Below are 17521 nucleotides of genomic sequence, written 5' to 3' on the forward strand. Positions count from 1 at the left end.
CACAAACTAAGTAGGATTTCTGTTGCTTAATTTTATTGTTTAAATCGTAGGTTAAAGGTAAAAGTTCAGCGGTCAAGGAGAGTTTTTCACGTGCGATCGAATTAAAGGTATGTGTTTGTGTTTATACTAAATACAGTGACGTTTTACACATAGTTCATATGTGTTTTTTTGTATTACCTTTTATAACTATACTGAAACACATCTGCTGGGCTTTTTTGTGAAATGCTGCATGCGAATGACAGAAGGAAACGCTTTCTGTTTGCTAAAAAGACATGACAAGAATGCAGAGATGCATGTCATGTCTCACTGATCTTGAATCTGGTCGCTTGATTACCCTCTCCGTCTGTAGGAATGTTGCTGCCGTTGAATCTGCGCACCGCTGTGCTTTGTGGCTATCGGACCGTGTGCCATGGACCGTCGTGGAGGACAGTCGTACAGGTCAGTATGCTGCTGATTTCTCTGTGGGGGGAAGCACATGGAATCGGGGCCAGGGGAGCCGGTGGCGGTGAAAGAGATACAGACAAATGTTAGAAAAAGCTACAGAGATTTGCACGGTGTTCGGGCGGGATATTTTTGCGTTCTCTAGATTCATCCACTATGCAACACATCCACGGGGGATGCACAAATCAGTGGGTATCTTTGTGGAGATCAAAAATTTTGCCAGATCAAGATTCGGACACAAATACAGATTTCCGTGTCGGATCGGTCGAGGCCGGTACCGTTAGTCAACAGGGTGCAGGGTGAAACTCTGCTACTGTTGGCCGATGGACAAGAAGATGGGGAAGGCGTGTCAGGAGAGTGGAAGTGAGGGTAGGAATTTTGAATGTTGGCAGCATGACTGGTAAAGGGAGAGAGTTAGCTGATATGGTGGAGAGAAGGAAGGTTGATATATTGTGCGTGCAAGAGACAAGATGGAAGGGGAGTAAGTATCTGAGGTGGGCTCAAATTGTTCTCCCATGAGAAATGGGGTCGGCGTTATTCTGAGGTGGGCTCAAATTGTTCTCCCATGGTGTGAATGGGAGGAGAAATGGGGTCGGCGTTATTCTGAGGTGGGCTCAAATTGTTCTCCCATGGTGTGGATAGGAGAAATGGGGTCGGCGTTATCCTGAAGGAACAGGAGTGTTTTGGAGGTGAAAAAGAGTGTCTGACAGAGTGTTGTTTATGAAGCTGGAAATTGATGGTTTGATGATGAATGTTATTAGTGCATATGCCCTTAACATAGGATGTGCGATGGATGAAAAAGAATAATTATGGAGTAACTTGGATGAAGTTGTGGAGAGTGTACCCAAGGGAGAGGAGAGGAGAGTAGTGATTGGAGCAGATTTGAGTGGACATGTTGGTGAAGGGAAGAGAGTGGATGAGTTGGAGATGGGTAGGTATGATGTTAATGAGAGGAATGAAGAAGGTCAGAGAGTAGTGGAATTTGCGAAAAGGTTGGACATGAATGCGGTGAATATGTATTTTAAGAAAAGAGAGGAGCATAGGGTGATGTACAAGAGAGGAGGAAGATGCACACAATTGGATTATATCCTATGCAGGAGGGTCATTCTGAAGGAGATTAGAGACTGAAAAGTGGTGGCAAGGGAAAACGTAGTTAGGCAGCATAGGATGGTGGTCTGTAGGATGATATTGGAGTTCAAGGAGGAGAGTGAGGGTAGAGCCTAGTATTAATTGGTGGAAGTTGGAAAAGGATGACTGTAAGGTAGAGCTCAGGGAGGAGGCCAGACAGGCACTAGTTATCCGTGAGGAGTTACCAGATTGTTGGTTGCTGGGCAACTGCGGCAGAAATGGTAAGGGAGACAGCTAGAAGGGTACTTGGTGTGACATTAGGACTGAGGAAGGAGGACAAAGAAAACCTGGTGGTGGAATGGGGAAGTACAGCAGGGTATACAGAGGAAGAGGTTAGCAAAGAAGTGGGCTAGTCAGATGAAGAAAGTAGACAGGAGTACAAGGAGATAAGGAGTAAGGTGAAGAGAGAGGTAGTGAAGGCTAAAGAAAAGGCATATGAGTTGTATGAGAGGTTGGACACTAAGAAGGTAGAAAAGAACCTGTAACAATATATTGTTTACCCTTTGCGACTCCAGGCACCTCACACATAGATAAAGAGCCTTGAGCTGGGAGAACTTTTTGCCTGAGTTGAGCTCTGTCGGTTTGGGGATAGCAAGCTGCTTGTGCTGATTGACACATTTACGAAACAAAAGACGCTGATGAGGAGAGGTGTAAAGGAATTTAAGGTGGCCCAGGATTACGAGTTTTTATGTAGGCTTCTAGGATTCAATTTTTTTTTTTTTTTTTTTAACGTAAACAAAATGCAAAATAAAAATGATGCGCACATGGTAATAAAAAAATGATTATAAATTACACATTGGGATATTAAAAGAATAAAGTATATATAATAGAAATTAAAAAAAAATAAATAAAATGTGCCTCATCCTTATATTATTTCACTTGTGTCCATCCATGCTCTATGTAAACAACGGTTGCCAAAATTACTATTTCCCTCCAAAACAATAGCGAGGAATCCATGTTTTGGTCTTGGTCTCATCTTCAATTCTTCAGTGTGACCAATTATCAAATGTGGTATTTGACTGTTTATTCAGTGCATACTTTATTACTGACCGAAACTGCATTATGACACTACCATTTTACATACACCTCCTGTTTCCTTCACTTCAATGTAAGCCTCCTGATAAAATGAAATGGCACTTACAGCCTAGCTGTGACCAACAAAAACCGTCTCCCCGGCCTACATACTCATACCAACGCACAAAAGCAGAAACGTCAATATAACACCAGACCAACCAGCACAGGCAAGATGCTTTAGAACAACAAAGACATCATATGCCAAACCACAGAGCAACATTATCCAAAGATTAGCGGCAGCAAGTCTTGCACCTAGACAGTGAACAAAAAATGAATTACACATACAACCATTCTGAAGAGCAGCGGCAAACTGCCAGACAACAAGAAACATTACTAAGGAAAAGCTACAGGCATTTCATAACACTGACAACTCAAAACAAGATATTTCCTTTACATTATGGTGTAGGCAATTCCCCATTCATTTATAATATTTTATGACTTTCACCAAGTCACATTGGCAAATGTTTAATGACGTTGGAGTTTATTTGCCAGGCCCTGTTTTCACCCATGGCCAGTTGTCCTCTACATTTGTCAGAGTTGCATCGAAACCCAGGTTAAATGTACAGGTACTTGTGGGTTACACACAACGGAATATTTTCACTGATGGTAACGTTTATGAAACAAACTGTGTTTTCTGACAATTATTATAGACATCGGTATACAACATTTCCTGATGGCCATACATAATGACTTACATTTGCCTGCATTTCCCGTCTTATCCAATATGTTCTGTTAACCTGTTCATGTTAAAGTTTGTATTGTAAATATTCATGCTGTTGTAAGTGACTATAATAACATCCCATACGAACTAATCATGTGACTATTCTAATATTGAGTCCTGTCACAAGTCACTACTTACTAAAATATTCTCCTTACTTACTGTAACTTGTGATGTTCTTCTCTCTCTCATCATCATTTCATTAATGCTTTTACTCTTGCAAAAGTTTTACAAGCATGATTTGCTAGTAAAGGTATTAAAGTAACTTTTCAAATTCGCCATTTCCAGGCTTTGGCTACATCAGATATAGACGCAATGTCCTCCTGTTTCGAAGACCTTTGAATGTTGTGCTCTATTGAAGTTAGAGCTAGAGCTGAAAGCCTTTTCGGGGTCATAATCAATCTGAAGCAAGATTTTTATCTGCTTTAAAAATGAAAAACCTCTCTCACCAGAGACAGCAGTGATAGAAAAAGTTAGACCTGCAAAAGAACTAAATTTTGATTTCTTAGACCCTGCCTTACTGTTACCCACTCACTCTTTGGCTGAATTCGTGCTGACTGAAGCTAAATATGAAATGGCCAACTTGTCTAAATGATTAATGAAAAGGTGCCGATTACATTTAACATTACTAAAAAAGTGATGTTTATCACAGACACTCACAACAGAGATTGGGGACCCCTAAATGGGATTTTGTATTCTTGTGTTGTTGCTGTGTGTCAATGCTAGGCTTCAAGGGGCTTCCTGCAGTTGAGTAGCTGTGTAAATGGATGCCCTTTGGGGACACTTGGTTGCCTGCCTTGGCCGACATTTCGCTATGTCTTTGCTGTAATGGGCCAGCATCCAGTTCTGCCTAAAGTAGGTTCTGAAAGTGGCAACATTTTACAAGTTGTACTGTGAGAATATGTTAAATATTCGCAGTGTTATCAGTTAATCCCTGTGTACCATGCTCACAGTGATTTACAGAGGATTGGGGCTTATGCTCTATAGAGGGATTGCTCCTACCTTGTGTCATATGGCTGATGGGATTGGCGCTAGCTTCCAAGTGAACCTGCTCAGGATAAAATGGGTAGTTTTTCATTTCCTGTACCACGCTATGATGATGAAGTGAATGCTGAAGCATGTTCCATGAGGCAAAACTGGAAGGCCTTGAAATATGGTCATTACTCCTGAGGGTCAGAAGAAGCCAGATGAGAATGTGTGGCTATATTGTGAGGTTTGGTTTGGGGACTGTAATTTATATAGTGAGACCCCCGAAAGTTTTAGAATACCTTTTGAAGGATTAGGTCTTGCAGATGGATCAGGAATGTGTTCAGCACCTGTAAGAGCTTCTCTGGGAATAAGTAAGTCTGCTCTACCATTCATGGATTTTTGGCTCTGCCACGCCACACTACAGAACTAGCACATTTAAAGATGGAAGAAAGATAGCTGTACAGAAAACATGTGAGGTGAAAATTCACTGTGTAGTTTTCTCTTTTTTGACAGCATAATCCTAGATGTCGACTGTGGCTTGTGCGAAGGGGTCAAAGCAATGCTGTGTCAGAAGCCGGTGTCCATCCTGCAACAGTTCCTAATGCTACCACAAATCGTATAGTGGGGAGATGGCTTATAGCATGTAGTGGGATGGTGGCTGGTGCAGTTGTACTTGGAGGTGTCACAAGGTGAGTTTTTAACAGTTTCTTTATATGTCAAGTTTAAAGTTTTACAGTACTCTTTTTGTGCTTTTTATTTGCTAATCTTTATTTCTATGGTAAGTAAAATCTGGCAGAAACACATATTCAAAACGGGATTATAAAATCTATTAGAATTAGGTAGGGGTGGGCGGTATGACCAAAATTCTATATCACGGTATTTTTCTAAATTATCCTGGTTTCACAGTATTTGATGGTATTTTTTTTTCCCATGCATGAGTGGATGTTAACCACATTTTCCACTGCAATTACTGGCTAAGAATAACCTATTCCACTGTCAAGAGCATTGTACATTGTACAAAAAAAACATTTTAATGTGCACACAAGTATTAATGCGGGTTTGCATTGCCCCATAACGTGATAGTTTTCAAGTGGGTGGCACTAATGAAGAGAAGGAAATCACATTGCATGACTGATGCAGTCAAAATATAGAATCGTTTTATTGAACAAATTTTTTCAAAAACTTAAACTATAATTTTGACAACATATTTTCAACCATCCAAAGAGGTATTTAGACTTAGTAAAATATCCAGAAGTGCTTGTCAAAAGTTGTATTGCACTGAACATGTCTTAGAAAAGGAATAAATAGTAAATATTTTTTGTAAAACAACTACACTTTCTGTTAATGTTAACAGTCTCTGTTCACTGACACGTTAGTGACTTTTTAAACAACTTTACCATCATTAAACTGCATAATATTTAAACTAATAAATAATTGTATTATTACTGATAGTTGCACTATTACTTCAAGGCTTCAAGCCCAGGTGCATTACACAGTATTCACCAAATTAAAATAAAATAAGTGCAATCTTGGTGATGACATCTTTACCAACTGAACCATCATTTAGGCAGACTGCATTAATATGGACCTTGCTTCAAGCTAAGCTATATGCATAAATAATAAAACTGCAACTTGCATTTATAATGCTATTTGTGGTATAGCCCTATTATTAGGGCCACAATGAAGAAAAAAAAATACGGACACAGGGAAGAAAAAAAAAACTATATGTCGAGAATAAAGTCGACATTTCCACTTTATTCTCATAGTTTATAATTAAAGTAGAATGTCGTAAACTAAACTTCATCCTAAAATCATTGTTTAATTTACTAGATTTTCTCAAACCCTGTCATAAGTAAATGTAGCACATTAAATGCTTTGTGTTAAGTGTTCCCCGACCCAGTTGTTAATCACTACGCTTCTTAAACTGACTTCCTCCACACTAAGAGGAGACAGCGGTCACTGCACAGAATACATTCACTGTATGATATTCCTGCTCTCTGAAAATTTAGAATGCTAAGATAAATACTTGATATCATTTTCATGATGAAATGCATTAAAGCAGGTGTTAAACATGCACGGCAGTGTGGTGGTAGTGCTGCTTCCTCGCAGTAAGGGGTCCCCAGGTGTATGTTCAGTGTAGAGAACTTTATGGCAGGTGTGACGAGGCTCCAAAAAACTGGATGTATGAATGGGTATCACATAGGTTTAACTTAAATATTGTGTAAATGTTGGGTTTGTAATCTGGTGGTCGGAGACACGAACACAGAATTCAATGGATGTTCTTCTGAGCGGGCTTTCTTTATTGCATGCGTGCTGTCTGTCTGACATACCAAAACCCCAATTCTTATCCATCCTTTTTCTTTCTCCACATAACCAATCACCACACGATAAATGTCTTTGTGAAATTAAAACTAGTTATAAACTTAAAAAAACTTAAAAATATCTTCGTTATACATGTTTAATTATGCCATCCATTCAGGGATGTGCCCAACCCTGAACGAGTCGCCAGCACATCGCAGGATCAATACGAGCAAAACATACACTAGCAGGGTCAATATAGCATAACAAAACCCCACATCCTACATGACTTTGAAAGGAAACTGAAGCACGCTGAGTAAACCCACCAGAAAAACATGCAAATTCAAGGCAGTGTACACCCGAGACACCCTTGCTGCGAGGCAGCAGTGCAACCTCCACGCCGCCGTGCCCCCACATGATTAATGCATGCTTTAATGCATTTCACCATGAAAATTTATATCAAGTATTTATCGTAGCATTCTAAATGTTCAGAGAGCAGGAATATCATGAAGTGAATGTATTCTGTGCAGCGATCGCTGCCGGTGCCTCCTCTTAGTGCAGAGGAAGTCAGTTTAAGAAGCTCGGGGAACACTTAACACAAAGCATTTAATGTGCTATATAACTTATGACGAGGTTTGAGAAAATCTAGTAAATTAAACAATGATTTTAGGATGAAGTTTAGTTTACAATGTTCTACTTTAATGACAAAGTACGAGAATAAAGTCAACATGTCGACTTTATTCTCGTCATAAGAGTCGAGATTAAAGTGGAAATGTCAAGTATAAAGTCAACATGTCGTCACACTATTACACAGTACCCAGGTACATTACACTGTATTGAAAACAAATAAAACAAGTACAACTTGGCTTGCAGTATTATCCAGTAGTATAGAAACAGTATTTACACATTTGACCTTTTAAAACCAAAGCATCTCCATGCAATGGATGTGACTCCTTTTTTTTCGGCAAAAGTTCTTCTGTGTCATCATGTTCAACTTTATCGTCAGCTACAGCTTCAGTTTCGGAATGTTCTCTGTCCATTTTCACCATGCAATACCTACACTACCACACCTATTTAGCGTTGTAGCCTTGAAAAAGAGCCCCCGTGCAACACCTCTGTGTTTAGCGGTGTAGCAGTGAAAAAGGTCCCCACTTGAACAGTTTCCCACGCTGCCACATTCCGAACGTCGTTTTGGCAATTTAAACCGGTGTTGCGGCATAAGAAAAATCCATATCATAACAAAAATTAAAAAATACCGCTCAGCACTAGAATTAGGGATGCTCCGATTGATCAGTCTATTTTCACGAAGTAAAAAATAGGCTTGTTTTTTAAAAAGATTTGTATTGTGTTTTGTTATTTGATATCATGTGTCATACAGCATATGTTTGGTAAGAAACAAGTACTGCGTAATTAAAATGGTAATCCATAAACACAAACACGCCGATCTATCCCATACAAGTGCGCCCCGCATCGCCCTCTCCCAGCCCTCCTCTCTGGACTGCAGCGCTGAGCCGTCTGCCGCCAGGCGTGTTCTCACAGAGAAAACTGCCACATTGTAACTTTTTTTTTTAATTCGCAGTACAGTGATCCCTCGTTATATCGCGCTTCGCCTTTCGCGGCTTCACTCCATCGCGGATTTTATATGTAAGCATATTTAAATATATATCGCGGATTTTTTGCTGGTTCGCGGATATCTGCGGACAATGGGTCTTTTAATTTCTGGTACATGCTTCCTCAGTTGGTTTGCCCAGTTGATTTCATACAAGGGACGCTATTGGCAGATGGCTGAGAAGCTAGATTGCTTACTTTTCTCTCTCTCTTGCGCTGACTATCTGTGATCCTGACGTATGGGGATTGAGCAGGGGGGCTGTTCGCACACCTAGACGATACGGACGCTCGTCTAAAAATGCTGAAAGATTATCTTCACGTTGCTATCTTTTGTGCAGCTGCTTCCTGAAACGACATGCTGCACGGTGCTTCGCATACTTAAAAGCTCGAAGGGCACGTATTGATTTTTGACTGAAAAACAAACTCTGTCTCTGTCTGTCTCTCTCTCTCTCTCTCTCTCTCTCCCTCTCCCTGCTCCTGACGGAGGGGGTGTGAGCTGCCGCCTTCAACAGCTTTGTGCCGCGGTGCTTCGCATACTTAAAAGCCAAACAGCCCTATTGATTTGTTTGCTAGAGATTGTTTTCTCTATCTATGTGACATTCTGTGCTCCTGACACGCACTCCTTTGAAGAGGAAGATATGTTTGCATTCTTTTAATTGTGAGACAGAACTGTCATCTCTGTCTTGTCATGGAGCACAGTTTAAACTTTTGAAAAAGAGACAAATGTTTGTTTGCAGTGTTTGAATAACGTTCCTGTCTCTCTACAACCTCCTGTGTTTCTGCGCAAATCTGTGACCCAAGCATGACAATATAAAAATAACCATATAAAAATATGGTTTCTACTTTGCGGATTTTCTTATTTCGCGGGTGGCTCTGGAACGCAACCCCCGCGATGGAGGAGGGATTACTGTACTTGATAGTAGAAGAGATGAACAAAACAGCTTTGCGTCTTTCTACTTTTTAACTGTGCCGAGCTATAAACAATTTGAAGACGAGACCGCCTTCAGCAGCGAGGGGTTGTAAGAACAAAGTGGATGCTTGGAGGCGCGGAATGTCAAGCTTTTCCTCTGGGTCAACAGCTTCGCAGTTTCGGGCAGCGTCCTCTCTTCTCGCATTGTTTGTCACACTTCAAGTGCCCTGTCGGCTCCTGGGATAGTGGAAATAAGTGTAATCTGCGCTATCGAAGCGGGACTCTCTTGGTAAATTGCGGTGCACGGCTACTTACTGTCCCTTAAGATGAATTCAGGTCACTAAAACCCCGCAACATTCAAGGTTGCTTTTATGAATTCTTTTAATAAGATGGAGGGTTTACATCTAAAAAGATTTACCGACCTCTTCATGTTAAGTATTGGACTTGGGAATTGTTTGGACCTTCTGCCCATTAAGCACAGAAAGGCAGCGTCCACATTTCTCAGAATAATTTTTCTCTTAAATCACAGGCACATAGTGCATGGTTGTCAAGCAGGTACTTTACCCGAAACCACTACAGTAGTACTCAATGTATCTTTACTTCTTAAATGTTAATGTTTGACTGTTTAATAATTTATACACTTCTTATATCTTCTTCAAATTCTTTTATCAAAATGTTTTACTACTTAATAATTAATATTTCTATAATTTCTTTGTTATTGTGAATGCTCTTTATTTGTTCAAAAATAACATTGGTAATTCACAAACTTATTTTATAAATACTACATTTTAGTTTTTTTCCCTTGCACTCAGTGAGCGAAGCCACTGGGTAATCGGCTAGTATACATATAATATTTAAATTTAGAATTTTTTGTGCAGATTGACTGAGTCTGGTCTGTCCATGGTTGACTGGCACCTGATCAAAGAAATGAAACCTCCAAGTTCACAGGCAGAATGGGAAGCAGAGTTCCAGAAGTACCAGCAGTTTCCAGAGTTTAAGATGTGAGTTTCAGAGGTAAAGTAGTTGAAGTAACAGAATCTTTCATAATAGTATAAATTCACACCACATTTGTATGTCAACTAGCTGAAACTAGCTGCTCTTCGATTTGGTTTATAGATACGTTTCCTAGACCATTGTACTTTTTGAAATCTGGCTTGCCATTTCTTATTTGCAGTTTGTTACATATGCCCAGTTGCTTTTGGAAACAGTAGTTAATTTGATTTAACAAGAAATATCCATCCATTTGTCCATTACCACTTGTGCAATTCACTGGTATGGGAAGTGTTATTAAATGAATCCTCCTTTTATGTGTGTTGCATCGTTTATGCATCCATCTTTATCTCTTGTGCAGATGTCTTTATTTTTATTTAATTTCTTTGATACTGGTTCACCTACCTTGAGATATTTCTAACTGCATGGTTACAATATGAATTTAAATCTTATTTTCTGACACTGAGCAATCAAACCCCTGTCAAAATGAATTAGAAATTCTATGGATTTTTAAATAACACTAAATGAAACAAATACATGACTACTTGAAAGTAGTTCACTTATTTGGAGAGTAAAAGTTAAATAGCTGTCTCAGGCCCATATATCCCCAGACAACACACATATCAAAGTATGATTCAAATGAAGTACAGTAAAGTCCATTATAAAGAAAGTGAAAATGTATGGGGCAGCTGACAGTCAGTAATACAGTATGTGTGTGTGTATGTTTTATATGACACAATTTTGGTATCCTAGAGTTCAGGAAACCACAACTGTTTTGATTTGTCTATTTTGCAGTCTTAACCACAGCATGACCCTCTCAGAGTTTAAGTTTATTTGGTATATGGAATATTCTCATCGCATGTGGGGCCGTCTTGTTGGTCTGGCCTACATTTTGCCAACTGTTTACTTCTGGAGGCGTGGATATCTGAATCGTGGAATGAAGGCATGTGCTCTTGGTCTTTGTGGCTTTGTTGTCTTTCAGGTAAGAATCGTAAAACTTTTAGAGCTTCTTTCTGCATGAACTTTGGGTCACTGTTTTGCACACTTTGTGCAAAACAGTGAGCCAAAGTTCATGCAGAATCGTTTTAAATTTTATCATTAAACATTCTTTATTGGTGAAAATGTACATTAGAGTACTTTACTTTTGTTTTTCCAATTGGAGCACAGGCAGATCCAGTTAATTGCTCAGGGTCACACATTGTCAGTTGTGGGATTTGAACTTTAGGGTTTGAAGTCCAAAGCCTTAAACACTACACCACACTGCCTTTTGATCCATTAATGACTAAATAATATCCATCCATTTTCCAGCCCGCTGAATCCGAACACAGGGTCACGAGGGTCTGCTGGAGCCAATCCCAGCCAACACAGGGCACAAGGCAGGAACCAATCCCGGGCAGGGTGCCAACCCACTGCAGGACACACACAAACACACCCACACACCAAGCACACACTAGGGCCAGTTTAGAATCACCAATCCACCTAACCTGCATGTCTTTGGACTGTGGGAGGAAACCGGAGCGCCTGGAGGAAACCCACGCAGACACGGGGAGAACATGCAAACTTCACGCAGGGAGGACCCGGGAAGCGAACCCAGGTCTCCTAACTGCGAGGCAGAAGCGCTACCACTGCGCCACCGTGCTGCCCTGACTAAATAATGTGTAACCCAAAATACTTCTACTTATTAGTATCTATTAGAAACAAACTGTAAAGTCGGTTGGCATCTAGATTTATTAAGACTTGTGTATCAAAATCTATTTTGGAGTGAAAGTGGCAGTAATGTTACCTTCCGTCAGTAAGTAGATTTTCATTACAGAAACTCTGATGAAAAAGCAGAAAAATGGCTTACGCATTGCTCAGCTGCAAAAATGAAGGATATATATGTAAGAAGAATGCTCCATTTTTGGTGCGTTATCTCTTCAGTCCCATCAAAATTTCTGGTTAGGCTTTAGTCTGTCTAACATCAATGAAGTAGTGTCGACTACAAATGGGTGAATGATTTGCAGATGTTACTAAGAATGGCGAAATAGCACATATTGAGGATCAAGAAATTAATTTTATAAGAATGGCGAAATAGCACATATTGAGGATCAAGAAATTAATTTTATAAGAATGGCGAAATAGCACATATTGAGGATCAAGAAATTAATTTTATAAGAGCTGTATTATATAGACAAGGATAAATCGGCAGGGTTAAAATATGTAGGTGTAATAACCTAATGAGTGGCGCTGACCTACCAATACATATCTCTGAAAAGACTTTTTTGTATTCCAAAGTTCCAGGCAGTGTGCATAATAAAGGAAAAAAAATAAACCAATAAATTGGCTGTAATTTGTTTGGTTATGTCAAAAAATTGCAGATTGTGAATTATACTTTTTATTTTTTCTTTCTTAAAACAAGTCTGTACAATGTGTTATTGAACCCCTAATTTTCCTCATTTTGAAATGCTGCATGTAAATATTTAGGTCAGCGTCATACAAACGTGACCTGTGGGTAAAATAAAACGGGTAGAGAAGACCAGCAGTGTACCCCACTTCAAAGGAGAATATTCTTCTACTTAAATCTCCTGATCCTTGCACAGGGAAGACGTTTGTGAAGGCATTTGCTGAGTTAATATGGTAGAATCCTGCTGGGTGTTGATTGAGAAATATGATGGAAATAAAGGAAGCTAGAAAAGATTTTTTGCATTAGTGGCTGTTTTGTGGGGGAAGCAGTACACTAATTGAAATCGATACTCTGACCAATTCACATACCAAGAAAGAATGGATGGAGAATTAGGTAAACATTTGTTGTTTAACTATTGTGAATGGTCACCTTGTGTTTGTGCAACTTCTTTTGAAATTCAAATATATTTATTTTTGTCAGGGTCTTCTTGGTTGGTACATGGTAAAAAGTGGCCTAGAAGAGAAACCAGAGTCCTATGATGTTCCGCGAGTCAGTCAGTACCGCTTGACTGCACATTTAGGCTCAGCACTTGTCCTTTACTGTGCAAGTTTGTGGACTGGTCTTACATTAATGCTGCCTCAACAAAAGGTTAGTTAACAACTGGACCTAAGTTTTCTACTTTATAGAATCCTCATTGGTTCTAAGAACTAATGTAGTGCTTAGTGTAATGCACTAGTATATCACTTTATAGCCAATTTGGTTTTGCCTCTGCATTAAATAAAGTGCTGTTTTCCATATGGAATAGTATACTCCATATTTTACATAGCTTTATATATGCAGTGCCTGTAAAAAGTATTCACTCCTGTCCCCAAACGTTTCTCCATTTTATTATTGTAAAACATTGAATTACAGTAGATTTAATTTGGCTTTTTTGATAGTGATCAATAGAAAAAGACTCTTTAATGTCAAAATGAAAATGGCAGTGCAGCATGTTCTCAAATACGAATCTGAAACAAAAAATAATCACCACTTCAAGTCGGTAAGTAGTAGATGTGCCCTTGGCAGCCATGACAGCCTTAAGTCTGTGTGCATAGGTCTCTATCATCTTTGCATATCCGGACACTACAATTTTTCTCCATTCTTGTTTGCAAAACTGCTCAATTGCATATTGATTGAGTGATTAGCTTTTTTTCAAGTCCATCTACAAATTCTCAATTTTTTTTGATATCTGGACTACACTCAAGGACATTAACATTGTTTTTAAGCCATTCCTATGTAGCTTTAGCTTTAATACTTGGGGTTGTTGCCTTTCTGCAAAACAAATCTGTTCTCCTGAGGTGCAGGTTTCTTGCAGACTGCATCATGTTTTCCTTCAGTATTTCTTTGAATTTTGCTGAATTCTTTTTTTCCCTCTATGCTCGCAAACCTTCCAGGGCCTTCTGCAAAGAGGCATTGCCACAGCATGATGCTGCCACCACCAGGTTTGTTCTCTGTTTAATTATAGGACTGCTAAAACCGATTGGCTGCACCATTGATGCTTTAGGTGAATCATGATAAAGGGGATGAGCCTTGTGATCAGTAATTTTATGTTTGTAATTTAATTTGGACCACTTTGAAGAGATCTGTTTTCAATTTAACATTAAAGAGTCATTTTCTGTTGATCAGTGTCAAAAAATCCAAATTAAATTTACTGTGATTCAATGTTCTATAACAATAAAACATAAAAACTTACAGGGGAGTCAATACTTTTTACATGCACTATAACAAATGTATGATATATATGTAAATATCTACAACAGAATTAGACTTTCAATGCTAATAAGTATTTATTTGCTAGTGCATCTATCTATCAGTTTTCTTGTTTTTATTATTAGAAACATTTATGTCCAAGTAGTGAAATATAGTTTGTTTCCCTCACATTCTCTGAAATTTGCTAGTGATGTTTAGATATGGACTTTATGCTCATGGCCAGGCAAAGTCAACTTGCCTCTTATTTCTAGTGACCATGACTGCTTGTGGCAGTTGTGTACTGGTTTTGAAAGAAAGCTGTGGGTTATCCAATGATATTGAACATTTGCTCTATTATAGCATTTCTCGAGCTGTTTTTGACACCTTACATTTCCAAATCAGGAGCAAAACTGATAACATGCTTTATATTAAAGATCTAAAATCTTTATTAAAAAAAAAAAAACTGATTTTTAATTGGATCTAATTCTTAGTATTTATTTCCCCAGTTGCCAAATGCACAACAGATTGCTTGGCTCAGGAGATTTGCTCATGGGACTGGAGGACTTGTTTTTCTTACTGCACTCTCAGGTAGTTTTTACTGATTAGGCAATGTTTACACCCTCAGCATACCTGATGACTTTGCACTGCTTTCATGCTGTTATACATTTAATCCAGTTATTTGCCATTTAGGGCACCCGCAAAACATTAGCGCTTTGTGGGGGAAAATATATATTTTTTTAAACAGGGTACCTATTTATATTTCTCCCATTTTGAATGCTACAGTAGGACCTTTTAATTAGAGCTGTGTATTAACAAAAGGTCTTTGAAACTTTGAAAGTCAATGAAGAGAAGCAGTTTTATCAAGATGGACGGTCCATTTTCATATAAGACTGCATTTAAACAAAAGCAGATATCGGGTAATTTCTGCTAAAGGTTCTGATCTTCTACTGTGCTGCTTCAAAATAATACTTGAATCCAGGTCACAAAAATTTTACATTATGATTGTTGTAAATGAGTGAAATGTCTTGTTGTTGCCATACAGCTTAACAACAGATATGAAATATGTAATTCTGTTGTACACAAGAAGAAAACTGACTTTCGAGGTTAGATTCTATATAAGGCTTCTGGAGGAAAGGAAGGACCTGGAAGTTCTCCTAGATTGCCTTTCCAAGATAAGCGGATATCTTTTAAGGAGTTGGTGGGGTTTTTTTTTTTTTTTCCTTCAGGATGTCCCTTAGGTTGTTTTATTTAGTATCTAGGGTTGAATGATGTGACTGAAGAGAAAGAGAGGAATACAGAATGAGGTATGTGAAGGTCTAAATCTCTCTTTATTTCCCAGTCATTATATGCACAGTCAATATTACTGACAGTGACATTTAACCAAACTAGTGTATTATGGATGCATTTATTTTATTATATTAAAATGAACACTGTCTGTATTTTAGGTGCCTTTGTTGCAGGCCTGGATGCTGGTTTGGTATACAACTCTTTCCCCAAGATGGGCAACTATTGGATACCAGATGACCTGTTGTCTTTTTCTCCTACACTGAAGAATTTTTTCGAGAATCCTACAACAGTGCAGTTTGATCATCGAATTCTAGTTAAGCCTAATGCTTCATTTTACTAAATATATTTTTGTTACTTACTTTTGTGTCATATTTGCTATTCTGTTTCATAGATGGTTATTTTGATTTGGCAGTGTCTTTTATAACATGAAGAACTACATGATTTTATAGATGTGGGCTCAAATCCAGGCCTGTTGGTTGCATGTGAGGAATTTACACATTTTCCTGTCATACTGTGCTTTCCTCCTTATCCCAAAATCTAGTTCTAGTTTAACATTGGTCTCCTTTTTGGTCCTGTGTTTGTGGGTGTGTGTCAGTGTGCATATTTGCATCAGTGCCATGTGATACAGTCCTCATGTCCAGTTGTAGTTTATGCCTTGTACTCCCTGCTGCTAAAATAGGCTTCAGGTCCTCCAAACCTCCAATGGAATTACCAAGTTAATAAAATAGTTAATTAAATAGTAAATTTTAATGCACACCCATGAGCCTACAGCCCCACCCCGACTCCTACCTGAATTTTGGCTATTTAAATATACATATCAATATAAATAGCCCCTTATGTTCAGTGCTTTGTTAAAAGACAATGGCAAAAACGTGTACAAGAGAAGATTTTCAGCCAATGCAAAATGGAGGTCCTGCTCAGTGAAGTCGAGGCAAGGAAAAATACTAGTTGGTGTCTTAAGCAGTGGTTAAAACAACAAAAGGAAATTTGTGAAGTGGCACAGCATGGCGGAGGCACTGAAAAGTTCAAGTTCAAAAAGTCGCCCAGTTCCAGAAATAAGTTGTCAGATATTAAAGTCGATGTTAAAAGGCAAGTCACAGGCCACCATCTAAGCATCAACACCACTGGAAAAGTGGCTGAATTCTGGGGTTCACACTGTTTGAGCAACACGCTGTTGCAGTTATTGGCGAGGCACTTATCTGTCTCGCCACAATATTAATGAAACGCATTTTTGCATCACAGATACTTTTCACGTTAATAGAGTGGAATTGCTTTCTATTTACATAAGCAAATGTATTCTCTGAAGGTGCCTTTTATAGCAATGTGCATGCAGTCAATCACTTTGATTACATTTGGAAAGCGGGACGTTGCTGTGAATTGCTTTTTTTCCTCGTTCAACAACATTGTAAGGAAATCTTATATATCTGGATGACAAGTGGACAATACCATCCCATACAGCTGGCATGGCGAAACTCAGTGATGACTGAGAAATACCCAGTCGGTCAGCCAGTTCACATTGAAAAGCTCCTGTGGCTAAAAATTCCTAAGTCTACCTGTGTAAAGCCAGTACCAGTTCAGCACACAGCTTCAAGAGGATAGCTCTTAGAAACTGAAATTGACTTAGAAGCCTGTTACCATCATGAGACACAAAATCAGTACAATGCCAAAATATGTGTTCTCTTCTTCTGTTTGCGATATTTTCCAACAATGCTAAAGCAGTCATGGTAGTTGGAATATTTGGGTCATTCTATGCACCATTGCATTGTTTCAGATTGATTACAATCAAGTCCCTTAAATTTGTAAATGATATGCAGTTAATTTTGGTGTATTTGATAAAGCCTGCGTCATTGATGCGAATATAAAAAAAGAAAGGGAAATCACACAGAAATAATAGCACTGTTTTGATGCTGGGTGCCACCCGTTTATAAAACCAAGCAGAAACGTGTATTTGTGTTCTGAGGCTGCCGTGAAAATGTGCATGGCGTTA

The 17521-nt window shown here is 38.8% G+C and overlaps 1 protein-coding gene across 3 annotated transcripts in view; it reads left to right on the forward strand.

The window, feature by feature from the left end:
* Positions 1-17521, forward strand: part of LOC114647154 (cytochrome c oxidase assembly protein COX15 homolog) — a 30318-nt gene that overhangs the window by 414 nt on the left and 12383 nt on the right. Inside the window, exons 2-9 of one of the 3 annotated variants that reach the window (XM_028795701.2) lie at positions 51-107; positions 350-438; positions 4844-5019; positions 10025-10147; positions 10932-11118; positions 13000-13167; positions 14754-14835; positions 15693-15847. In XM_028795701.2, coding sequence (XP_028651534.1) covers positions 352-438; positions 4844-5019; positions 10025-10147; positions 10932-11118; positions 13000-13167; positions 14754-14835; positions 15693-15847 — 978 coding nt within the window. In that variant the 5' untranslated portion in view covers positions 51-107; positions 350-351. Of the gene's footprint in view, positions 1-50; positions 108-152; positions 439-4843; positions 5020-10022; positions 10161-10931; positions 11119-12999; positions 13168-14753; positions 14836-15692; positions 15848-17521 lie in introns of those variants that run through there. The other 2 variants (XM_028795704.2, XM_028795705.2) reach the window with 2 other exon arrangements.

The sequence above is a fragment of the Erpetoichthys calabaricus genome, chromosome 2 (assembly GCF_900747795.2).
Source record: "Erpetoichthys calabaricus chromosome 2, fErpCal1.3, whole genome shotgun sequence".
Classification (NCBI taxonomy): Eukaryota; Metazoa; Chordata; class Cladistia; order Polypteriformes; family Polypteridae; genus Erpetoichthys; species Erpetoichthys calabaricus.